General features: G+C 35.9%; 1 protein-coding gene across 2 annotated transcripts; it reads left to right on the top strand.

Annotated features, from left to right (window-relative positions):
- The first annotated feature begins 2549 nt into the window (after nucleotides 1-2549).
- Nucleotides 2550-27370, top strand: LOC127427488 (rho guanine nucleotide exchange factor 15-like). Of its 2 annotated transcripts, XM_051675128.1 has the most exons (16): nucleotides 2550-2853; nucleotides 6510-7067; nucleotides 11779-12564; nucleotides 13291-13342; nucleotides 13473-13531; nucleotides 14053-14309; nucleotides 15595-15755; nucleotides 17378-17530; nucleotides 17681-17810; nucleotides 18111-18185; nucleotides 19340-19432; nucleotides 19521-19675; nucleotides 22814-22978; nucleotides 23225-23310; nucleotides 23757-23861; nucleotides 23967-27370. In XM_051675128.1, the coding sequence occupies exons 2-16, from the start codon at nucleotides 6644-6646 to the stop codon at nucleotides 24131-24133; spliced, it is 2868 nt and encodes a 955-aa protein (XP_051531088.1). In that variant the 5' UTR covers nucleotides 2550-2853; nucleotides 6510-6643; the 3' UTR covers nucleotides 24134-27370. The 2 variants fall into 2 exon arrangements, with proteins under 2 accessions (XP_051531088.1, XP_051531089.1); XM_051675129.1 differs by lacking the exons at nucleotides 2550-2853; nucleotides 6510-7067 and adding an exon at nucleotides 9687-9930.
- The last annotated feature ends 120 nt before the right edge of the window (nucleotides 27371-27490 follow it).

A 27490-nucleotide genomic window follows, 5' to 3' on the forward strand; every position in this document is an offset into this window, starting at 1 on the left:
CTCTAATGTGGTACACGAGTTTCTTTTTACGATTTTATGATTTTTTATCTGCTTATTTGTTTATTTATTTTATGTGGTCATCGCAATTAAATTAATATTCATAAGATGATATCCACGTTATTAAAACTTGAAAATTAAATTATTGGTTGATTTAAAATAATACGGGATTATTTGTATAAAGTACCAAAGGACAAAGTCCAGCCAGAGTAATGGACTGTTTAAAATATCTTTGTAGAATATGTTTTCTTAAATAATATTACTACTACTACTACTACTACTACTACTACTAATAATAATAATAATAATTATTATTATTATTATTATAAAATGTTTGTAGAACGTGTTTTAAAAAATCTGGATAAAAAGTGGATTATGTTATAGGCTATAATCTGAATATTGTTTTAGTTTCGCTTGCACCACTACTCTTTCGTTTTTTAAATTCCGTTTTTATAGGTTGTAAATTGTTAAAAAAATAAAAAAAAATAAAAAATAAAAAAAAACCTGGTTTCCCCTATCTGTCGTGTGTAATTATATAAAAATATAATTAGTAAATTATTATCTTTAGTGAAACAACTTTTCTATATCCCCTCTTTTCGGTCTAGTTCAGAGGAATATCATGTCACTTGTGCAACAAAATACATACAATTTCAGCAAGTGGTTAACCCATTTTTGGATGTGCAGGGTTTCATACCCCACCCTTGTTTTTTTTTTAAATAAAAGACTTCCTTTTTACCAGATCCACGAATAATTAACCTTATTTAATAATCATTTAAGTGGTTAAATATATTTATTTAATCTATATTATTTATTCATTTATTTTCTGTAATTAATTTAACCACATCAACAGCAAGTCAAAGATGTTCAAACATTTTGGACTGGGTTTTTTTTTTCAAGCACGGAAGCACACACACACACACACACACACACACACACACACACACACACACACCCCTTCTTGACTTATATTGTTCTTAAAATAGAAGCAGATAGTGGGAGTTTTAAAAACAGAAGCCAACGACAATAATAAAACAATAATAAACACCAACCCCAAAATACAAAGGCTGAATTTGGAACAGTGTTATTAGTTAACTAAAACTATCTAAAATAATTTTCGTTAACTAAAATAAAAATAAAAACTGAAATTATTGGAAAAAAACTGAAACTAAACTAAAATACTTTTTCATAACTCCAAAACTAACTAAAATAAAATAAAAATGATCTCAAATTCATTTTAGATTTTGTTATAGCCTACTAGGGTGAATATGAGCAAAGTGGGATACTTTTGGAAATCTTACTTTTCTTGACACTTTGAATTATGATACCTTTAAAGAAAGCTTATGATGTCTTCTACCTTTGTCAAAAGCAAAAATTAAGAAATATTCAATATTGGGATGTAGAACCTTGAAGACCCTCTTTTGACCAAATCCCAGATTTTTTTAAGCTGTACTGTTAAAGTGGGACAGAGGAAAAATGATTCTCTAGAAAATATATTCATCTATTTGGAAAAAATTTGTATATTTTAATATATACTTTCACATCATAACATTAAGATAACAAGATTTACCTTAAATTTCTGTCATTTGCTTTACCATTGCTTTTCCCGCCAGTGGTCATGAAATGAGCTTTGCCACACATCCCAAAGTAAAATCATCACTTTAAAACCTCAAAAAGATAAAGGGATAGTTCACCCTAAAATGAAAATTCTCTCATCATTTATTCACCCTCATGCCATTCCAGATGTGTATGACTTTATTTCTTCTGCGGAACACAAATTTTAAAAAGAATATCTCAGCTCTGTAGGTCCATACAATGCAAGTCAACAGTGTCCAAAACTCTGAATCTCCTAAAAGCACATAAAGGCAGCATAAAAGTTATCCATAAGTGATTTAATTAATGCCTTCTGAAGTGATCTAATCTGTTTTGGGTGAGAACAGAACAAAATGTAACTTCTTTTTCACTATACATCTTGCAATTGCAGTCTACAGGATCAATCATGATTTCAAGCTTGATTACACTTACTAGAAGAGTCTGCAGAGTGCTATTGTGCTGGGAAATAATATCGAGCTTGAAATCATGACTGCCAAGGAGACAAATGATGTCAAGATTTACAGTAAGAAAGGACTTAAATATTGATCTGTTTCTCATCCACACCTATCATATCGCTTCTGAAGACATGGATTTAACAAGTGAAGTCTTATGGATTACTTTTATGCTGCCTTTATGTGCTTTTTGGTGCTTTAAAGTTTTGGCCCCTATTGGCTTGCATTGTATGGACCTACAGAGCTGAAATATTCTTTTAAAAATCTTTATTTGTGTTCTATAGAAGACATCTGGGATGGCATGCGGGTGAGTAAATGATGAGAGAATTTGGGTGAATTATTCCTGTGATTGCTGAATCTCCGCTGGGTGGCAGGCAACTAGAAGGAGAGATGAATGGGATGAGAGGAGCGGGAGGAGCGGGAGGAGGAGGAGGAGGGGTGGGGGTGGGGTTATTCTGTGGTAATCACACTGTCCCTGTCCAGCTGTTCCACAGTACAAGCTCACGAGCTGGAAAACAAAGAGCTGGAGATGCGCGTGTGGATTTACCGGAGAGAACAACAAAAGAAGGAAGACGAAAGTAACGTCTGATCAAATCCTTGCGGAAATTAAGTTAGCTTCGGACTGGCGTCTGTAGCTGTCATTTTAAAATAAATGTATTAAACCACATTTCCATGGACGTCTGTAAACTGGTCATACACTGATCTGTGCACAGTTATTCCCCCACAGATGAGGAGCATGCGAGTGTAATTTCTCATTTTCTCTTCAGCAAATCACTTTTCTTAATGGATTATAAGGGCGAGCGAGACACATTTGGTGAGTAGTCTGATGTAATATGTACATGGATTCACTTCACATTGACAGGCGTGGATTTTAAAAGCCCTCACTGAGTAGTTTTGTATTAGGCTATTAGAGTAGGTATGTACAATAGAAAATGAGTTCAAGTGTTATTTGATTAAGCAACTACTTTATGCAGCCAACTTATGGAGTAAAACATTTCAACAGGGTTAATATAGGTTTGTGCTTTAACATACACACACACACACACACACACACACACATGTTGGTGCAGCTATTATTATGAGGACTGTCCATAGACATAATGATTTTTATACTGTACAAACTATATATTCTATCCCCTAATCCTACCCCTAAACCTAACCCTCACAAAAAACTTTCTGCATTTTTAAATTTTCAAAAAAAAAAAACATTGTTTAGTATGTTTTTTAAGCTATTTAAATTATGAGGACACTAGAAATGTCCTCATAAACCACATTTATAGCATAATACCATTGTAATTACCAGTTTGTAACCTAAAAAAAAAGTCCTTGTAAACCACTTAAACCCACCCACACAAACACACACACACACACACACACACACACACACAAAACTTTCTGCATTTTTTCATTTTCAATAAAACATTGTTTAGTATGATATTTAAGAGATTTGAATTATGGGGACACTAGAAATGTCCTCATAAACCACATTTATAAAATAATACCCTTGTAATTACCAGTTTGTTACCTAAAAAACCTGCCCACACACACACACACACACACACACACACACACACACTGGTGTCACAGATGTCTGTCAGTTGTCTAAATCAATGATAGGTCCAAATGCAATGGTGCCTAAATCAATGACAGTTCCAGTGTTTTTTACATATTGTATTAATTGTAAATCAGGGTTTAAAAAAAACACCATAGCTAATCAAGTGAAGAATATAGGAGAAATATTGACTTTTTGATGTTTGTTGTCTTATTTACCCATGTATTTCTGACTTTTTATTTTCACTGATGATGAAACATCAAGTCTGATGTTTGACAACACAACAGTTGGACAAGGTGCTTGCTATTAGAAACCTTATTTAAATGATTTTCCATGTTTTACCATTTTTGGTTATCACAACAATAATTGACAGTTAATTTATTTAGAATGCTAGAATTGCTTTCGATTTTTCATTATATGTTAATCAAGGTGCATCTCACAAGGTGTACAACTTAATCTGTAATAGAGGGTCTATTTTCTATCACAACATCCCAGGGGGTTCTAGGAATCTTGGAGGCAAAGCTGAGGTTCACAACAGGAAAGGAAAGGAGGATGTTGCAAGTCGATCCCAAGAATGTTTATAGGTTGGAGGGGAAGAATAGTGTACACATTTTTAGAATAAAAAAAAAGTCTCAGGATGCCTTAGAGGATGTTTACACCTCACTGAGGTTTGAAATATCAGAGTGAATTATTAAATTAAGAAACATTATCAACCTTCTAATGGTACCAATTTCAGCCCATGGGAAAGCATTTCTTTCATCTTTCAAAATAAACTTAGATTGATGTTGAGCCTTCTATGTTCAGGATATCGAAACAAAGCATGGCTGCACACTGAAGAACTTGACAGACCTGCTGAGGCTGTTTGAGTGCTGTGAGTCAATGGAGTGAATGACGCCAGAGTTCAGCCTGAGCTGTTGACACAGGAAGGCAACACTGAAACAACACCCTTTCCCCTCCAATATCCTCCTTTTGCCAAACTAAGAAATTGAAGGCCCTATTAAAGAATAGTCAAGCGTCATTGTTATTGTTTTGCATTACTGTTTGCATAAAACAGATAACGATAAATATATTCCATTAATCATCATCTGTTCATGCATTCTTAATTTGATCATGCATTCCTAAGACATGCATGCAGAATTTTTGGCATTCCAAGGGACAAAGTACAAGACACTAATTATAAACCTGGCATGCAGGCACAATCCTATTACACTGAAGAACCAGTCTGAGTTGAACTTACTCAAATTTTGAATTATTAAAATTATTAGAAGTTTGAAAGAATGGTTCAAAATGCAATATATTATAAAAAATAAGAACATTCTTAACTTGTTTCGTAAATTAGAAAATAATAAGAAAATATTAGTTAAATTAATATTTTGGGTTCAATACAAGTTAAGCTCAGTCTAGTGTCTGTGGCAATAATATTGATTATCACATAATTAATTGTGATGTGTCCTTTTAAAAAAAAAAAAAAGCAAAAATCTTTCTTATTGAGGCATTTACAATGGAAGTGAATGGGGCCAATCCGTACACGTTAAAATACAGATTTTATATCCCAGGGGGTGCTGAGTGACTCCAGCCAGGTCTCCTAAGCAACCAAATTGGCCCGGTTGCTAGGGAGGGTAGAGTCACATGGGGTAATCTCCTCGAGGTCGCTATAATGTGGTTTGTTCTCGGTGGAGCGCATGGTGAGTTGAGCGTGGTTGCCGCGGTGGATGGCGTGAAGCCTCCACACGCGCTATGTCTCCGTGGCAACGCGCTCAACAAGCCAGGTGATAAGATGAGCGGGTTGACTGTCTCAGACGCGGAGGCAACTGAGATTCGTCCTCCGCCGCCCGGACTGAGGCGAATCACTATGCGACCACGAGGACTTAGAGTGCATTGGGAATTGGGCATTCCAAATTGGGAGAAAAAAGGGGAAATACCCCCCCCCCCCCCCAAATAAATAAATAAATAAATAAATAAAAATAAAAAAAAAATACAGATTTTATCAGTATGTGCTTTTAAAGTGCTTTTAAAATTATAAGCTCCAGATTTCTGCCTTTAAACCATCCAAAAACTGACCTCCTTCTCTTCCATTGTAGGTGCCTCAATGTAACTTTGCTTTTTTTATTAAAGAAAAGGAGGAACGAGCCGAAATTCATTTTTGTTGTAATCAATCATTATGCCAAATGCTGTCGATTGAGTTTAATTTGTGTTGAACCTGGAATATTCCTTTAAGGAAGCCTGACTGATGTAATAGCAAAGTCCAATTAAGTCGAACCTGTACTGAGAGAATTCCAGTGTTATGTCATGCCATTTATTGCAAAAAAATCATCTTCAGGAATATGATGTTTATAGTTCTGACTGTCACCTTTAAGACAAAAAAAGGTTGCAATTATAATATTTTTATTAAGGATGTGGGGAAAAAAAGAAAAATCATCATCTTAAAATGTATTTTGTCTTGCTTTCCAATAAAAATATTTAAACGTATACTGAAAGCAAGATAAATTTACTGGACAAGCAAAAGATATAAAGACTTTTCAGAGAATGTATCTTAAAATAAGTTTATCTTTCTTACCCTGTTGGCAAATTTTTATTTGTATTTTTTTTTTTTTTTTTTTAAGCCTAATTGTAAGGCAGGTTATTGAGGTATGGTTTATAAAACAATTTGCCAATGTGGTAAGAAATCAAAACTCAATTCGAAATTCTCTGATTTTGTTTCTTAAGTTTATCAATTTTATATCTTGTTTCAAGGATGTTTAGATATTTTTACTGGAAAATGACAAAAATATATGTTTTTTTTTTCTCTAAATGAAAGTAAGCACTGCAAAGTTAGATGAGAGAAATATGCAGAAGTTAATGTTGTAAAACGACAGAACAAAGTCAATGCCAATCATGTTATATAATATCTAATATTATGTTTAATGTTCTTATTGCAGGTTAAAAATTGAAGGCCCTTGATGACCCTTAATGTTCTTATTGCATGTTAAAAATTGAAGGCCCTTGATGACCCTGCTGCCTGGCCTCATTTTGGCCGGGTTGCATTAGTTAAAACATAAAAAAAACAGCCAAGATGTCTGCTCCAGAAACTCCACAGCTACCTCAAAGACCAGAGGTTAAACGGAGACCCCCGATTCCTACAAAGCCCTCCAATAATACCTCGGAAGCTTCATCTGTGGACAGCACAGCCTCTCAGAGGTCTGGGAATGTAAAAACGATAGTCAGCAAGTTCAGCTATCCAGAGCCAGAGAACATTCCATGTGGAGGTACAGCAAAGAGTGCCAGCATGGACAGGAGACAACAAAAACCTCCTAAAGTAAAGCCAAGACACAAAGTCAAGACTTCTTCTATGACCAGTGCTGGCATGGCACCACCTCTGCCTCCAAAGACAAGGCAAAATTCCACTGGCCAGAAGGAAGAGGTGGAATACAAAGAGGCTTCTGCACTGATTAGGCAAGAAGGATGCTTAGCTGCTGTAATTATTGATGGCCGATCAGGTACAGTAAACATAATACTTTTTATTGTTAGAAAGTCTTTACTTTCCTTCTTACCATATTGTATAAAACTCCAAATGTGTTTCAGGGTCAAAATGTTAGAGCAGGTCACATTTCCTCTAAAACTTTTCATGGAGACCAGTTAAGCATCTTAAATGTCTTTTACTGCTGTAGTCAATGTAAGCGCTGCTGCGTGTGGTTAGTTAAGAGTGAGTTGTCCACTCTCTAAGGAATAACTAGATAGAGAAAGAAAGAAACAGGCATAAAAATACAAGAATACGCATGAAGAATAACAAGCTTCTTGCAGGCTTTTATATTGATGGCAAACTTGTGTTTTGGTTATTCTAATCAGTTTTAATCTCATCTCTTCATCTGAGTGGGTGTTGTGAGTGTAAACTGCAGCTCTCTGTTTGTGTTGCTTGTAATCTTGGTTGATCGGAGAAATTATGTCCTGGAATGCAAATTGGTAATTTGCCTTTCTAAAATTCAGCTTTGAAGATGATAATGAATGTAAGCTTTGTTTGTGACATACATCAGGGATGTGAGCTATTCTTCTTACAGTATGTTCTTTATAGTCAAGGCACTTGAAAATTAAATAAATTTTCTTATAAGATTCTGCCATATGTTGGAGCCATAGCCCTGTGGGCTTAAAGTGCAGTAGCGGCACGGGTGTACCGAGTTTGAAGACCGACTTGAGGTCCTTTCTCAGTTCTGTTCCCCCCTTTCTACCCTGTCGTTTCCTGTCTTCCACAACACTTAACTATCTAATAAAAGCGAGAAATGCCAAATATATGTACTGTACATATAATGTAAAAGCTTCTGTCGTGCCTTTTTTATTTTAAAGCTAGGGTATGTATTCCAGAGAGGCAAGCAGTTAGCAAGCTAGCTTTGAAAGCATAGAGACCGCCCTCGCTTCAGAGGTGTCTCCAAAGCCATGCCTCCTCTATCACACATGAACACACACAGAGCAGAATTTAAGCGTTGTACAAGTTTCTAACACTTTCTTTTCTTGTTTCCTTTTACTGGTGGTTCAGGAGGAACAAAAGGTAGCTGCAGTTCGCCTTCCATTCTCGTGCTCGCTCTGCACAGCATCAAGGAACGTGTGATTGTCTGCGCGTACAAGTTGCGCGGCGGTATGCAAATATAGATTGACAGATAGGAAGGACATCCTATCATTACATAATTTTTTAGTCCTGTCCTTTCCACAGAAGATATATATATATATATATTTACATTTAGACCACTTAAAGTATTGATTGCTATCAGGATGTGAAGAGACTTTCAACCAGTATAAAAAAAAATGTTTCTGGAAAAGATTGCACACCCTAGCTTTAAGTAAAATTATCAAAATAACATGGTTTTCAGTTCTGGCTCTTTCTTTTACCCAGAGTTTTCATGTAGTTTTGAATTTAAGTAAAGCAACATTTAGGCATAGATAACATATCAGAGTTAATTATCTTGTTGTTGTTGTTGGCCACTCAGTGGGTAAACAGTATTATCATGGGATTATAAAGTGTGTGTCATCTGCTGAACAGAAAGACAGATGGGGCTTGGAAAGGGGATAAAACAACCCATCCTGGAGCCATTTAGATTGAATTGAATATATTGAATTTAATTTATAATGTTTGGTATTTAAGTACTAAACACTGAATTTCTACAGAGTAAGTTAAAGGGTGAACTTGAAAATATTAAGTAAATTCTACATTTGTACTAATTTCAAACATGTAAAAATTAAGTAAACCTTATAAGTAAATATTATTTATAATTGTTATCTTTACAATGCGTCATCACGTTTCAGCCCTGAAGTAGAAAACCTTGTCATAATTATTCACTGATTTGAGTAAATTTCATAGGTAAATAAGTAAGTACATTTTACTTAACTTTTCGAAGCTGGTGTCCCCAGCATGCACTGGGCGTGAATAATAAATGAGCTTACATGGTTTCACTGTTTGTAAGTTTAGTTACACCGTTTTGGCAACTTCTTGTTTTATGAAATGTGAAGTTAATTTTCTACTCAAAACTAACCATTCACAAAATTATATGTTGAATGTTACCGTCATCGTGTTTTGTGCACCAAGTGTTGAAATCTGTGTGTGCAGCTCTTAATCTTGTGTCTATCGTAAGAAATGCAAGGTGATGTTGTCTAATAGATTACACAGCATGCATTTAGCGTTCCTGTGGAAGGCATCTGATGTCATTTGTTTCATGATTTAACTTGTATTAATCTGGAATGTTCAAAATATGAAATGTTCTAATGTTCAATTCAATTTGATCATAAAAATCTGATTTGTAAGTAAAAGTTACTGTATTAACTGAAATGTTTAAGTTAAATTTACTCACTCACTTTAATCAATATATTATGTCATAAAATTAAGTAGATTTTAAATTGGTAGATTTAGCATAATATGGTACCTCCTTCAAATTCCTCTTGGAGAGTATCTGAAAATTTCCTATTCATAAAACCCTTTATAACCAGAAAAGTGTGTACTGCAGCTAACATGCAAGTGGCCTTTATTGCTCTGCCTGTTTAACTGGTGTCATAAAATTTGCTGTCCCACCCTCAACTTGAAATATGACTTCTCATACAGTCAGCTAGTCTAGTTTCAAGATTAGCTGATCAGACTTCGTTGTAGTGAAATGGCAGAAGGGCTAAAACGAGCATTTAACAAGATCAAGCAAAATGTATTTGAGGCAGTCGAAGAGCTGCGAGTTAAAGAGGAGGATGAGGTACCGACCCAGCGCAAAGGTTCCATACAGAGGTTGACGGCACTGATAAAACCAGGCTCGAAGGCCGAGGTGGAGCAACACCTTAAACAATCCAAGAAGCAGGGAACTAAGAAAGATGGTAGTCAAAGATCTGTAAAAGGTGAGCAAGGATATGAAATCTTGATGTAAAAAAGGGGCATATGACATCATTCATGCTGATAGTAAGGCAGAGAAATACAGCCAAAGAGTTTTAATTAAGCCCATTTTAGCATATGTTTCACTGAATCATGTGATTAAGGTGCACTCAGTAACTTTTTGTTCATGTCATCTTGGACTTACAGTGACACCTAGTGGTGTGGATGCAGCATCATTCAAAATCAATCGTTTTCAGTTACAGATGCCATTGTAGAAATTCACTATTCACAATCAGCCATGATTAATTTAATCCAAGAGTGAAAGTTTCCAATAACAAGATGGTTACTGAGGTTAAGCGAGTAGTATTCAGCTGGTCATGTGATTCTAAAATGGCAGCACTCATGAGGACAGCCCTCCCTATGTAGAATAAAACTGCTTTTATAAGGTTACTGATATGACTGGAGTCTTCATCTTATGTGAGTGGTCATAATTTTATACATATTTTTCAAAATTACAATTCATTTCTTTAGGAGTAAAACATTTTTAATGGAGAAAAGCTGACGGAGTGCACCTTTAAAGCCATTAAATGTTTATATGGACTGGGCCTTGAGCAGTGGCCTTCAACTAGTTTTGCTTGAGTACCCAGATTTTTCATTGCACATCAAGTGGCAACCCAACACAGTACCAAAATTGTTTATCATACAAAAGCATATATTTATAGATGTATAAATATTACCATGAACTGAGAAATCTTTGACATTACATATATCAAGGATAATTGACAATTTTGTGAATGCATAAGCAGCAGAAGTGAGATTTACCACCCTATCATATATGGAAACACTGTGCCACATATTGTGTTAGTATAATCCATGTTACCAGGTGACAGATGAATTTACAGCAAAATACTGTACAGTTTGGTTGGACACAAAGCCCTTGACGTCAACAACAAAAGGTGTGGGAAGCAGAGAGAGAGAGAAAAAAATAAAAAAATAGGAGAGCCTGAAAATAAGTAGTAATAAACCTTAACAGAACAGCATGAGAGACCCTGAGGGTGAAATTGAAAAATGATCGCTCTGTTGCAATGAAACCTTTGGACACCATTTAGAACATGGAGCTGTGCCCCATTACAAACACACTCATCTGGAATTTCCCTGTGGAAGCTCACCGTCACTGTAGACATCTTATTATTAGTGTTTCAGTGACACAACATAGTTGATATGCATCTTACAAAGAGTTGCATTTTTTGCTGCTGGTAAGTGTCACAAATAACTTCATGAAGAGGCATTATTTGCCCCCTGAAATTGATTTCTGTGGGCATTTTTTTTTTTTTTTTACTTTTAAGACATTTTTAATTTTAACTATATAAAAACACAAACCATGCTGTCCATTTAGGTCAAATTTCTATCTGAACAATGATGTTTATACAGTAAATTATGAAATCAAGTCTTACAGCTATGCATCACTGTGGTGTATGCATGAACACTAAACCAATAACTTAATAGGCCTAAAATAGAATATAACTAAATAAATCAAATTTAAGTATCTTGAGCATTTGTGTTACTTTCTGAGATATTTTTACAGGCCCTGGTTAATTTGTTACCCTGCTCTTGATTTAGTGTTTGTGTTGGTGCTACAGTATGTTGAAGTTACTTTTTTGAGGGGTTTGCCATTGCACAGAACTGATTTCATTTGATAAATCTGAAAAACTCAGAAACACTCAATAGCCATGCAAACAGAATAAAGGTATTTGTACAATATCTGATAGTGGATTATGGTTCATAATGACAGGGTATGATTTGTTATGAAAACTTGAAAGAGAACTTGAAATCACCAGGAAAGCCTAATCTTATCCGAAATCCATATCTTCTAGCTCCTGATGGGAAAGAGGGTGGCAAACTTCGAGCAGAACAGGATTCAAGCCCTCTTCCGGAGCCTCAGTGTGAGAAGAACTGCAGCTGTGTTTGTCACCTGCAGAGGCCTGGCATGAAGCTTGTATGGGTGCCAATAAGTGAAAAAGAGGAAGACGAGGGTGAGGATGAAGAGATGGGGCCAGATTCTGAGATAGAGACCAATGACATGGAGGATCAGAATGAAAGAGGAGGAGAGGGAGAAAGCGAAGCAGGAAAACAGGACAAGTCAAGTATGGAGGTGGAATCTTTGAGTGAATCTTTAGCTGAGAGCAAGAACAACAGTGAGGAACCGGTAACAAATAAAGACATGTTCCAGAAGGCCCGCAGCCTCATAGAACAGCAGCTGAGGAGGAAATCAGACCCTGGGCCTCAAACACTGATTGCCTCTGTTCTCCCGTTTCCTCAGACCCCTCTAAATGCCACAAAAGCTCAGTCTTTGGAACAAGAGGAACCCATTTATGAAGTTAGCTTAGATTTGGTCCCTCCACCCAGACCGCAAAAGGGGTCAGACATTCTGACAAGCGAGGACACCCTTCCAGCCATTCCTCCTCGAATGCCTTTGGATAACAGGTGCACGCCTCGCCTTGTTTTGTCTCCACCTCTAGCACGCCCTGTCTCCCCTCTGCTGCCCCCTTCCAAATGCAGTCCACCTGCCAGTCCTCGACCACAAAGAGCTCCACCACCACCACCATGCAAGACCTATGAGAATGGCAGACACCTCAGTAGTTATTCTATGCGGTCTATAGGTGCACACGATAGCATTATGATGTTTAAAGTCAACATGAAATCAAAATTTACCCTTATCACATTCTTAATGCACATTCCTGGTCTTTAAGGTTTAGTTCAGCCAAAATGTAAAATTCTGTCGTAATTTTCCCCCTAATGTTTTTCCAAATGTGTATAACTTTTTTTCTGTGGAATACAAGAGGAGAAACTTTAAAGAATGTTGATGCTGTTCTTTTTTTCCATACAAGGGAAGTGAATGGGGCATTGTGCTCATTTGGACAACGTTTAGCTCTGTCGCATTTTCACCGAACATCGCCAACTCTCTTTGCAAGTCGCAACATGTTTGAACTGCCCTTTGTTGTACACAATTCATTGGTGCATGCTATTCCAAGTAAAAATAATGTTTGTCTTCGTAAATTTTTTTATCAAAATGTAATAACTTGCTATGCCTCTAAAATGACTTTTCTTTTTGGCTTTTCTCCCTCTTTCTTCCCTCTAACCACCTGCCTCCATTCTGTTATGTATTCCCCACTTTTCTCAATCCAATCAAATCCCGATGGACAAAATCATGTCACGCTTTACATTTCTTTTTTTTCTTTTTTATTACAGATTACAGTAGTAAAATGGGTTGCAAACTGCATTTCATGTTGACTTTAAATGAAATGTTTCAGACAGACATTTGTTGATTATTTCTGTACTGGTTTATCTAACATAATTCTTGGCCTCTCCTTCCCTACCATCAACAGATGAGAATGACAGTGCAGGGGCTGATGGGGGAAAATGTGGAACCAATGAGAAGTAATATTTTTACACCTCTTCCATCCTTCCAAAGTTTTTGGTTAAGCTTTCTAGCTTTAATACTACAGTCACACAGCTGTCATATATGCAGAAGTCTGTGTGTGTAACTCAATCTCTGTCTCATCCTCAGACCTCCACGGTTACCACGTCGGCAACAATCTGTTGACTTAGAAGCCGGAATGAATGAGGGTATACATTTTCTGACTGAATAAATTTACACAGAAACCTTTGTAAAAATAGACCTTGTGCACACTAACTACTATAAGGGTGACTACTATATACACACTATAAGGGTAAATCTTATGAAAACTGTCAACATGTCCAGGTTAAATTTCATCCCAAAATCTTAAGAAAGAAATAAGAAATTATATCATGTTTAAAGAAAATAAAGCCTATTTTAGGGCTTCTAAGATTTATATTTTTTGCATTGTAAAATTGTGACCTGCATGGATTCGTGATATTCTCCTATAAGAATATTGTACAGTTGGTCCAAGGAAAGGAATAAATGATGTTTTTCATGCATTTGTAAAATCTCACAGTTACGTATTTTACATAGTGAGCCTGCCAAAATGATAATTTAATTAACAGACATAGATTTGAGTACTTCCATTCAAATGCTGTCATTTCCTAAATTGGAAAAAGGTATCATATAAATTATCATCTGAAAATACTCTCTTGTCTTTCTCCCTCTGATATTTTGGACCTTGCAGACTACTTGTATCAGTTTTACACAAAAACGTTTATATCCAAGGAGATCAGGAGAACAGTGTGCCGTAACATCAGTAAGACCAGCATAGACTTCCAGATGGGGCCACACAATACAACCAGCTCAGAGAAAGGAGCTGAAGGTCCCAGATCCAGTCCCATTCCAACTCTCAAGCAGAACAATTTGTGGCAGGATCTGCCAGCAGTACGAGACAGTGGTGTCCTGCAGACCCTTTCCCCAGAAGAGAGCAAGTACCAAGAGGTGAGCAGAAATTCTGCCAGAACATGCTTCAGAACCTATGTTCTGTGAAAAGGAATATTGGGAGGAATATAAAAGTGTTTTATTAGGAAACATGGGAAAATGAATTTGAGAGGAAAAGAGAAAAAAAGAAATTATATTTAGCTTAGGAGTGTTTTTTGGACTATTATTAGTTTTTGCATTGTGAGACGAACTCCCCCAATTCACATTACCATAATGGTAAAAATCTCATTCTCTTTACTATAATGAGAAAAAAACTGATTTGTGTTCATGTTAATGTATATACAGTATATATAATGTGTGTGTGTGTGTGTGTATATATGTGTGTGTATATATATATATATATATATATATATATATATATATATTATAAACAACATATATATTAAATTACAAATAACATTTGTAATGTTTAATTATTCATTTTTATTATTATTATTGTTATGAAAAAATATTTCATTGTATTTCAATTGAATTGCATTTCAAATATCTTTATTATATGTACTTAATTGTCATGAATAACACAATGCAAAAAACCTTAATGGTCCTAATAACAGGCATCATGTTCGTTATGCAAAACATCATTTCTTTTTTTCTCTCTTTTGATTCTGGGATGAAATGTGACCTGAGAAAGGTGAGAGCAGCCTCGTGAGAGAATTAGAGATGGAAGTACGGTAGATTTGCTGGAGAAGCTATATAACCAAATGAGTGCATTTCAACAAAGAAGAAACAAATAGTGAATTTGTGGAGGCCTGGGTAGCTCAACATGTATTGATGCTGACTACCACCCCTGGAGTTGCGAGCTCGAATCCTGGGTGTGCTGAGTGACTCCAGCCAGGTCTCCTAAGCAACCAAATAGGCCCGGTTGCTAGGGAGGGTAGAGTCACATGGGGTAACCTCCTCGTGGTTGCTATAATGTGTGGTTCTCGCTCTCGGTGTGGCACGTGGTGAGTTGTGTGTGGATGCCGCGTAGAATAGCGTGGGCCTCCACACCCGCTACGTCTACACGGTAATGCACTCAACAAGCCACGTGATAAGAAATGTGGATTGATGGTCTCAGACATGGAGGTAACTGAGATTTGTCCTACGCCACTCGGATTGAGGTCACTACGCCACCACGAGGACTTAGAGTGCATTGGGAATTGGGCATTCTATATTGGGGAGGAAAACAAATTTGTGAATTTTTCAAAAAATTAAGCTATTTCAGCAAATATTACAATTATGTTGTTGAGATTTAGAAGATTAAATTTAAAACAAAATGTGTTTCTGTTTCTCCTCTCTGTTGCAGAGCATGTTTGAGGTGATAACATCAGAAATGTCGTACTTGCGCTCTCTGCGTGTGCTAACAGAGCACTTTATGGAGTCAAGTGATTTGAGTGAAACTATCATTATCAGGGACAAAAAAACACTCTTCTCAAACATCTTGCGCATACAAGAGGTCAGCGAGAGGTAAGTGTCAGTGTGTATATGTGTGTACCCACTGGAAAAGAAAAAGGAAGATGTCTTCAGTTTATAAGTGCTGAAACAGCACTGCCTGAACCTCAGAAATTAGCTTTGTTTGTTTACAAGATTAACACATGAAAGAGTTTGTTAATGTACTGCTACTAAAGGCGGCTTGCCAAATTTAAAAATAACAAGTTACTCATTAGAATTTTGCTGAGAGACCAGTATTTGTAAGTAACGGAATGCATGTAACAGGATATGTATTTAAAATACAAAATATAAGTAACTGTATTCCACTACAGTTACAATTTAAATAATTGGTAATTAGAATACAGTTACATTCAAAAAGTATTTTGATTACTGAAGAGATTACTTTGCATTTTTATTGTCATTTGTTTAATTTAATATTTAGTGCTTTCAGATGGAAAACATTTATACATATAAATGATGTGATCCAAAGTGCATTTGAACAGCGGTGAAACACTTTCTTTTGATGTTATATTCATACGAGCAGACAGAGAAGTAAGTTTGAAGTAAGTTTGGAGCAGAAGAAATAGAAATAAACCTTGTGTAAATTGTCAGCTTTACGCTAAGGTAAAATGTTATTTCTAGCCATTTTACATGCACGTTACAAAATGCTTTTTTATCAAGAAAATTCAAGTTAGATCATAATTTCTTTTTTTCTAGTAAGACCTTTGATATTAGGGCAAAAATCATATTCTTGATAATAATTTTTGTATTGTTTTCCTGTAAAAATATCTAAAAATCCTTAAAACAAGATCAATTAGATTTATCTTGTTTTAGAAACAACACTGCATAAGATATTTAGGTTTTTCAGAGAATGTATTTTTAACATGTGTATTTTGTCTTATTGTACTGGCAGAGTTTTTATAGTCAAAACAAGTGAAAAAAATCTGCCAGTGCTGAAGAAGTAATCCAAAGTATTTAGAATACGAATACATTAGTAATCTAATGGAATACTTTCCGAATTACATTTTATAGCATGTATTCTGTAATCTGTAGTGGAATACATTTAAAAAGAGCCCTCCCAACCCTTTTCATAGGACTCTATCTTCAGAAGCAATATGAAAGGTGTGCGTGAGAAACAGATCGATATTTAAGTCCTTTTTTACTATCAATCTCCACTTTCACATTCTTCGTGTTTTGTTTACGGTGATTCACATTCTTTGTGCATATTGCCACCTACTGGGCAGGGAGGAGAATTTATAGTAAAAAAGGACTTAATTATTGATCTCTACCCACACCTATCATATTGATTCAGAAGACATGGATTAAACCACTGGAGTCTTATGGGTTACTTTTATGCAGTCTTAATGTGCTTTTTGGCGCTCCAAGATTTGGGTATCCATTCACTCGCATTGTGAGGAACAACAGAGCTGAGATATTATTCTAGAAATCTTTGTTTGTGTTCAACAGAAGAAAGAAAGTCATACACATCTGGGATGGCATGAGGGTTAGTAAATCATCAGAGAATTTTTATTTTGGGATAAACTAACCCTTTAAGCTCCGACAATGCAGTGTATTCTGTAAGAAAAGTCACAGCAGTAACAAACATCAATTTTTTTTTTAAATACCTCAGCCTGTTGTCTGTTGACATATTTCCACAGATTTCTGAAGGACCTGGAAGACAGACTAGATGAGAGCATTATCATTACAGACATCTGTGATATCATTCACTATCATTCTCAACACCATTTCCCTGCATATATCGACTATGTTCGAAACCAGGTTTATCAGGATAAGACCTACACCAATTTAATGTAAATGAAATCTAACATCAATACAAATTTCTGCCATTGTTTTATAATTTAATGTGCCTGAATATTATGCCTTTGTTGTAAAGAGCACATCTTTCCTAAGGCATTCTTATTTGATCTCTCAAACATTATTTTGCCTAATGCCTATCGCAGACAAACTAACTCCCAGTTTGCGACTGTGATCACCCGACTGCAGGAGTCACCCAAGTGTCAGCGACTGCCCTTCATGTCCTTCCTGTTGCTGCCCTTCCAGAGAATCACACGCATTAAAATGCTCATTGAGGTAGGTGAAATAAGAATTCACATAGCATGTGAATCCACAATTTGATTTCGCCTTTATAATATCTTCTTCAACAAACCTCTTTGAGTTTTTTTTTTTTTGGTTTAGTTTTTTTGCTATTTTTGCTTTTCTCAAAGGATATTGATGTTTTAGGCCCAATAACTTGCACCACTAATCATATTTGTATTGTAATCTGATAAACCACAATTATATAAATGGTAATATGATCGAGGTAATATGAACAGAATCAAGATCAAGTTTATATTTAAAAAAAAAAAAAAAGTTATTTTTTTTTTTCAACAGAACATCCTGAAGAGAACGGCTGTAGGTACAGATAAGGAACAAACAGCATCTAAAGCTCTGGATTCTGTGTCCAAGGTAAACATCACACTGTCACTGTTAATAGTGCACCCTGTGTTTTTCTATCATGATAATGTTGCTCTTCAATCACTGTTTCATACTTGCATCAAACTAGAGCTCATTGTTCCCAGAATAGCCCATTAGGGAGGAAGATAAAAGGAAAAGAGAGAATGAAGGGAAAAAAGGGGGGAGAGTGTGGAAAACAAGGTTGAATGGAGGTCAGGTCAATATATGTTTGAATTAAGTGAAATTTAGATGCCATGGTTTGTTAAGGAGTCAGAGATAACTAATAAATAGCATTCAGGAAATAACAAGCTTTGAAAGACTGAGCAGCTTTGTTTATTTTTTTCTTATTGTCATGAAAGAAGAAATTAGGTCATGTTTAAAAGGATAGTTCACCCAACAATGAAAAGGTTGTCATCATTTACTCACCGTGATGTTGTTCCAAACCCGTATGAAACGTGTATGACTCGATATGACTCTGTGCTGTGGAAAACATAGGGTGATGTTTGGCATTCTGACATATATTAGTCTCAATCACCATTCACTTTCATTGTATCTCTTTTCCATACAATGAAAGTAAATGGAGACTGAGGCTGTCATTTTGCCTAAGGTTTCATTTTGTTTTCCACAGAAGAAGAAGAAAAAGCAAAACAGCGTTGGTATGACATGAGGTTGAATATGACAGAATTTTCAGTTTTGATCTGTCCTTTTAAGATGTTTGTCTCTTTATGATAAATCAGCCAAACATATTTTATTGTTGCCATTTACAAAATTTAGAGATATGTAGATATTATTTATGTTAATAATATTATGTATTAAATTGATTTCAATACATTTTTAAATTAAATTTTTTATTCTTTATATCTTTATTCTTATTTTTATTCTTGTGCTTTAGGGACTTTAAAAGTGACTTTTATGTACGTTTTATCATTTGTTTTCTAAAGCACTTTGAATTACCATTGCATATGAAATGTGCTATATAAATAAACCTGCCTTGCCTATAAAATTGTTTCTATTAATATATTAACATTTAAGTTTATTATGATTATTAATATGAGGATGCTAAATGGTTGATATAGACATAATCTTTTGTTGTAGTTGCGTATTATTCATGACTATTCTGAAGTTTTCTCTGAATCTTAAATACCTTGTCATCTGCATACTCACAGATCATAGAAGAATGTAATACTCAGGTTGGAAAAATGAAACAGGTGGAGGAGCTCATTCAGATTAATGGTATGCTGGAGTTTGACAAGCTAAAGGTAAGCAGTTGTATTTTGTATAAAAAATAAAAAAAAAACAATGTATTTTTTAAGCACATTTTGAATCATCACTGAATCTGTTCTTCAGGCGTTGCCAATTATCTCTCAAACACGTTACTTGGAAAAACGTGGAGAGTTGCAGGAAATAAATAGAGGAGGAACGTTCCTGAATATTCGCCCCAGATTCACCCCTGTCTACCTCTTTCTCTTCAACGACCTGCTTGTCATTGCCAGCAAGAAAAGGTAGAAGGCTGAAAAACCTGTCTGTGTTTATAGCTTCACTTTGTTCTAACAAGTTTACAAAACTTTTAAGGTTCATGAGGAAAACGCCTATTTATAACATTTTACTTGCTCATTTAGCAAACAATTTTATCCAGTGTGACTTGAAAATGTGGAATACAACACAAGCCATTCATCCTAAGGTGACAGTAACATGAGAATTGCCGCTGTACAAAGTTTCTAAATTGCTCAGAAAAGTACAAGCCAGAACAGAGATGAAGAGTAAGACACATGAAACAATACTGAAAGAACAGTTTAAGAATGTGTTTTGGTCATTAATAATTGTGAGCATTGTTGGGTGTAATCTGATTACAGAGTAATTATTTATGGTAATCTAATTACTTTTAAGTCAAAAAGTAGTGTAACATATTACATTTTAAATTCTTGTATTAATTAAATTACAGTTACTGGCCTTTAATTAAGCTAATTACCCCAATTTGGAATGCCCAATTCCCAATGCATTCTAAGTCCTTGTGGTGGCATAGTGACTCAATTTAATCCAGGTGGTTCGCCCCACCAAGAGCGAACCACATTATAGTGACCATGAGGAGGTTACCCCATGTGACTCTACCCTCCCTAGCAACCAGGCCAATTTGGTTGCTTAGGAGACCTGGCTGGAGTCTCTCAGCATGCCCTGGATTCAAACCCGCGACTCCAGGGGTGGTAGTCAGGTACCCAGGCTCCCCAGCTAATTACTTTTAAGTACATTACTTGGGTTTCACATATTTTTTAAATGACATTATTTATGCTAAATACATTTTAAAAAATAGAGAGAAACGTGATGTTTTGGGTGTATGGCTTGCGTGCAACAATTAAATATAGACATTATTTTGAATCCGTTGTGAGGAAAAAAAAAATGTTTTAGAAAATAACTGAATTAGTAATGCGATTACGTTTTTGATTAATCAGTAAAGTAACATGACTGCAATTTTTAGAGAAGTAATTAGCAATTTATAGTGGATTACTTTTTTGAGTAACTTACCCAACATTGATTGTGGGTTCCAGATTGATTGAAAGTATATTAACAATTGTGAGTCAAGTTCTCATGGAAGAGCATATACTCATTTTGGTTTTAAGTAGCATATTCCTGTTTTTATGTTGTTACTTTTTTCTCTAATTGTTTTTTATTTAATGTTAATTAATGTGCAATGTCCCTGTAAATCTAAACTGAATAAAAGTTAAGAGATGTGTCTCTACAAACTAAGGGGTAGTTCAGATTGAAAGCATTTTTGCACTTAAAAAGGCTAGACGCAGCACAACTAATAGAAAAAACGCAGGTGTTGACGCGTTTTTCAAAGTCAAGGTTCTTATTAACTTGACAAGGCATAGAAAAGGACAACCAGGCACAATAACAGCTTTTACCCTCAGACTATTTACCACATGAACAATTAAACTGCCTTCAGGTCTCCCATAGTGCAATAATGTAAAAATACTGGTGGCCAAATGTTTGGAATAATGTACAGATTTTGCTCTTATGGAAAGAAATTGGTACTTTTATTGGTACCAAAGCGTCATTCAACTAATCACAATGTATTGTCAGGACATTAATAACGTGAAAAATGACTATTACAATTTGAATAAAATGTTCAGAACGTCTTAAACTACTTCAAAGAGTTCTCATCAAAAAATCCTCCATGTGCAGCAATGACAGCTTTACAGATCCTTGACATTCTAGCTGTCAGTTTGTCCCGATACTCAGGTGATATTTTGCCCCACACTTCCTGTAGCACTTGCCATAGATGTGGCTGTTTTGTCGGGCATTTCTCGCGCACCTTACAGTCTAACTGATCCCACAAAAGCTCAATGGGGTTAAGATCCATAACACTCTTTTCCAATTATCTGTTGTCCAATGTCTGTGTTTCTTTGCCCACTCTAACCTTTTTTTGTTTTGTTTTTCTGTTTCAAAAGTGGCTTTTTCTTTGCAATTCTTCCCATAAGGTCTGCACCCCTGAGTCTTCTCTTTACTGTTATACATGAAAATGTTGTTGAGCGGGTAGAATTCAATGAAACTGTCAGCTGAGGACATGTGAGGCATCTATTTCTCAAACTAGAGACTCTGATGTACTTATCCTCGTTTAGTTGTACATCTGGCCTTCCACATCTCTTTCTGTCCTTGTTAGAGCCAGTTGTCCTTTGTCTTTGAAGACTGTAGTGTACACCTTTGTATGAAATCTTCAGTTTTTTGGCAATTTCAAGCATTGTATAGCCTTCATTCCTCAAAACAATGATTGACTGATGAGTTTCTAGAGAAAGGTGTTTCTTTTTTGCCATTTTTGACCTAATATTGACCTTAAGACATGCCAGTCTATTGCATACTGTGGCAACTCAAAAACAAACACAAAGACAATGTTAAGCTTCATTTAATGAACGAAATAGCTTTCAGCTGTGTTTGATATAATGGCAAGTGATTTTCTGGTACCAAATTAGCAATTTAGCATGATTACTCAAGGATAAGGTGTTGGAGTGATGGCTGCTGGAAATGGGGCCTGTCTAGATTTGATCAAAAATGACTTTTTTCAAATAGTGATGGTGCTTTTTTTTTTTTAACATCAGTAATGTCCTGACTATACTTTGGTGAATTAAAGTACCAATTTCCTTCCGAAACAGCAAAATGTGAACATGATTCCAAACTTTTGGCTGCCAGTGTATGTAAATTCACTCATATTTATTTCAATAACTGTACATACCCCTACCTTGCACATATATTACCACTTGCACATGTACATACACCATTTTATGTTATATGTTATATGTTGTATGTCTATTTATACTCTTACCTTGTGTATGTGAGCACACTTGGCAATAAAGCTCATTCTGATTCTGATTCTGATTCTGAAAAAATGTGGTGCTCATGCACATGATGCTGACAAAACATGTCTGTCTAGTACATGGTTGGTTACATAGAAAAACAATTAAAAAACAGCACAGATGGATGCAAAAATGCATTCGGTGTGAATGGCCCCTAAGAGATGGAACTAGATATAACATGTAGTGTTACAAAGTATTCTAAAAACTTTGCAACTCTAACCTGCTTGCATGTGCTTTCATTGGGTGAATCAGACTTTTCTCACTTGTTTTTGCCTCTCTTTGCCTGTGTTGCAGTTCTGAGCGGTATGTAGTCCTAGATCATGCCCATCGGTCCTTGATCCAGGTGCAGCCTCTGGGGGAGGACACATCTGTGCCCAGCCTGGAGAACTGCTTCTGTCTGACTCTGCTGGAGAATCACCAGGGACGTCAGATGGAGAGAGTTTTGAAGGCTCCCACACAGTGCGTGGAATTATAAATCAGCCATATTCTGTTTATTTTACTCATACGTGATCAGTGTGTATGTGAATGTGTATGTTTATTGTGTGTGTTGCTCTGTTATGTTTTGAATCAATATGCTATTTTTTAAGAGCTTCTAATCAGTCAGACAAGTCACATATGTGAAGTAATAGAGGGGTTAAACTGTATAAAGCTTTTCCGTTGATTTTATGGATTTGTGGGTCATGTTTCCTCTTTCTCTCCAATCAGATCTGACCTACACAGGTGGTTGGCAGTATTCCCCAATCCCAACGACCAAAATAAATATCAAGAGGAAGTCATATATGAGGACTGGGGTGAGTGTGGATTTAATTTGGATCAGTTGTTCAGGGTAATGCTTGTGTGTGACATGTTTGTGCATGTGTGTTATTTTGATATTCTCTCTTCAGATTCACTCTTCAGATAACTTTCTTTCTAATCATATATTTGGCAGAGCCTACTTTTGTTTACAGCTAATAAGATCTCTTACTAGAGGAATGTGTTTTCATCCATTTATGACTCACCCGTGTGTGTGTATGGGCCAGGTGATGTCCACAAGGAAAACTGATTAGTTTTAAGACATTATACTAATTAGTGTCTTTATGAAAATGTGAAATGCAGAACGGTTTTATAAGGGTTAGGTTTATATATGTATGATGTAAATATCATACATATACTGGAATATTCAATATAAAAACCATTATAGTCAATGTTAAGTCCCCATCATGATGGAAATAAAAATGTGTGTGTCTTTGTGGAACAGACTGTCCTCAAGTGCAGTGTGTGGAACAGTACGTGGCAGTTCAGGCAGATGAGTTAAATCTGGAGCCTACAGAGATTGTCAACGTCACACGGAAAACAAATGAAGGTGAGACACATAGTATACATTTAATTCACCAGAAGTGGATCTAACATGTTTAAATCTATTTCACCTCCTTTGTTTGTCCATGTAATCTCTGCTTGCCTTCTTTAGGATGGTATGAGGGGATCCGTCTGTCTGACGGACAGAAAGGCTGGTTTCCTGAAGCAAATGTCCTGGAGATCACCAATGAGCACGTCCGACGACGCAACCTCAGAGAGCGCTATCGGGTTATCCAAGCTGCGGGTGTTGTTGCCAACAAGACCCGGAGTATACCATAGATTGAAAGCTCTGCATCCTGGCATCCTGGAATTCCTAAAATGGGAATAGTCTTTTAAATTATGGACATTTAATACAGACTCTGTACTGATGGAAAGTGTTGATGTATTGATGTATTACATCCTTTTAGGATCAGAAACATAATTCTATTGGGATTTTAAACAAAGAACATGGGAAAATGGATTGACCATGAACAAAAAAAAGTCATTTTGGCACTTTGAACAAAATGATAAACTAAATCTCATGTAGGTGTGGCTTCAGTGGGCCCAATATGTTCCATTCAGTTGTTTTGTTAGGGACCCTATTATGGAATGTACATTGTTTCAGAGAAGTATGTGTATGTGTGTGTGCATGTGCAAGAGCGTGCATGCCTGTGATCTTCAGTACTTGCTTCAAGAATGTCAAACTTCAGAAATTCCAGTTAAGCTGATCAGATGGGTTAGATGGTGCCTGTTGGTTAAAATATCACATGCTCTGATTGTTGCTGGTTGGTAAAAATATCACGTGCTCTGATATAGATGACCAAGGTGGTACATTCTTTATAAACCTGCATGTTTAGTCTTGTTAATGGAGGCAACGAATGTGTGGTATTTAGATTGTGTACTGTAAACACAAGTGCTGTTGTGGTACATGTAAATGGGATATGTATTTATTGTACAGTTGAATTTAAAGGGATAGTTCACCCAAACATTTAAATTCTCTCATCATTTACTCACCCTCATGCCATCCCAGATGTGTATGACTTACTTTCTTCTGCTGAACACAAATATAATTTTTTAGAAAAATATCTCAACTCTGTAGGTCCATACAATACAAGTGAATGGTGGCCAGAACTCTGAAGGATCAAAAAGCATGTAAAGGCTGCATAAAAGTAATCCATAAGACTCAAGTGGTTAAATCTATGTCTTTAGAAGCGAAAGGTGTGGGTAAGAAACAATACAATATTTAAGTCCTTAATAAACAAGCAATATTTAAAGTCCTTTTATACCATTAATCTCCAATTTCACTTTCACATTCTTCTTTTGTTAATGGCAATTTGCATTTTTCATGCATATCGCCACCTACTGGGCAGGGAGTAAAATTTACAGTTGAAGTCAGAAGTTTACAAACACTTAGGTTGAAATCATTCAAATTAATTTTTTAACCACTCCTCAGAATTTTTATTTTTTTGGACCCCCACAAGTCTGGTTCATCCTTGGGAGCAATTTCCAAATGCCTGAAGGTACCACGATCATCTGTACAAACAATAGTACGCAAGTATAAACACCATGGGACCACGCAGCCATCATACAGCTCAGGAAGGAGACGCATTCTGTCTCCTAAAGATGAACGTAGTTTGGTGCGAAAAGTGCAAATCAAGTAAAACAAGTCCTATATCGACATAACCTGAAAGGCTGCTCAGCAAGTAAGAAGCCAATGCTCCAAAACTGCCATAAAAAAAGCCAGACTACAGTTTGCAAGTGCATATGGGGACAAAGATCTTACTTTTTGGAGAAATTTCCTCTGGTCTGATGATTTTTTTAAATTTTTTTATTTTTTTACATTTTGGCCATAATGACCATCGTTATGTTTGGAGGAAAAAAGATGAGGCTTGCAAGCCGAAGAACACCATCCCAACCATGAAGCATGGGGGTGGCAGCATCATGTTGTGGGGGTGCTTTGCTGCAGGATGGAATGGTGCACTTCACAAAATAGATGGCATCATGAGGAAGGAAAATTATGTGGATATATTGAAGCAACATCTCAAGACATCAGCCATGAATTTAAAGCTTGTTCGCAAATGGATCCTCCTAATGGACAATGACCCCAAGCATACCTCCAAATTTGTGGCAAAATGGCTTAAGGACAACAAAGTCAAGGTATTGGAGTGGTCATCACAAAGCCCTGACCTCATTCTGATAGAAAATTTGTGGGCAGAACTGAAAAAGCGTGTGTGAGCAAGGAGGCCTACAAACCTGACTCAGTCTACCCAAAACATTTGACCCAAGTTAAACAATTTAAAGGCAATACTACCAAATACTAACAAAGTGTATGTAAACTTCTGACCAACTGGGAATATGATGAAAAAAATAAAAGCTGAAATAAATCATTTTCTTTACTATTATTTTGACATTTCACATTCTTAAAATAAAGCAGTGATCCTAACTGACCTAAGACAGGGAAAGTTGTCTACGATTAAATGTCAGGAATTGTGAAAAACTGAGTTTAAATGTATTTGGCTAAGGTGTATGTAAACTTCTGACTTCAACTGTATAGTAAAAAAGGACATACATATTAATCTGTTTCTCACCCACACCTATCATATTGCTTCTGAAGATTTCACCACTGGAGTCGAATGGATTACTTTTATGCTGCCTTAATGTCCTTTTTAGAACTTAAAATTTCTGACCACCATTCACTGTCTTGCATCTTATGGACCTACAGAACTAAGATTTTCTTCTAAAAAAATCTTCATTTGTGTTCAGCAGAAGAAAGAAAGTCATACACCTCTGGGATGGCATAAGGGTAAGTAAATCATGAGAGAATTTTATTTTTTGGGTGAACTATCCCTTTAAGCGTAAAACAACAACACCAACAACGATATAGCCAACCCAGTCAGAAACGTGTCTGTACATATACTTTTTTACAGTTAGAGAGAATAGCAGCAAGCTTCATCAGTAAGTTGTGGGCTTTTAAGAGTGCCATGATCTACTCATGCTGTTGTGAGTCATACTAATAATTGGTTGACTTTTTAAAGAATGACATCCTTCATTGTTTGTATATGTGGGTGTGGGAATATAAATGTGGGAGCATACATGGATTTTACATTGTGAATACAATAGGTAGTTCGGGTAGGTAGGAGGTCTGCTTTAGACTTCTGTTTTCTTGTCCTGTGAATAGTAAAGGGAAAAGCAACACTTTAAGGAGAAGTTATGTGCTTGAACTTCTGCTCCGTGCATTATAGATGCATCTTCCTCTGGCGCCATCTAATGGACAAAGTGCATCGATGCATTTAATGTAGAGTATAATGTGCTTTATTTGGAGTAGCTTGATGCAGCAAACATTTTTTCTGTCTCAGTTGATCCCAGTATATTCATGTATATCCTCAGTGTATTCTTGACAAAGACCAAAGGCAAGTAAAACATGAAAGAGCAGCAGTTACATAGTATATGTATGTGGTATATGTAGATATGTATAGTATATTATTGGTCATTTATTGGAACAAAAGCATAAAAAATTAAATGTACTTGAAAAATGTATTATCATAGGTTTTATTTATTTTTTTATTTTTTTATTTTTATTACACAGCTAGCCTATATATCGTGCTTTTTATTTTAGTGGCTCTTTACTTTCGGCTTACTGCACATGTCATATCTTAG

This window comes from Myxocyprinus asiaticus, chromosome 36 (assembly GCF_019703515.2).
Source record: "Myxocyprinus asiaticus isolate MX2 ecotype Aquarium Trade chromosome 36, UBuf_Myxa_2, whole genome shotgun sequence".
Classification (NCBI taxonomy): domain Eukaryota; kingdom Metazoa; phylum Chordata; class Actinopteri; order Cypriniformes; family Catostomidae; genus Myxocyprinus; species Myxocyprinus asiaticus.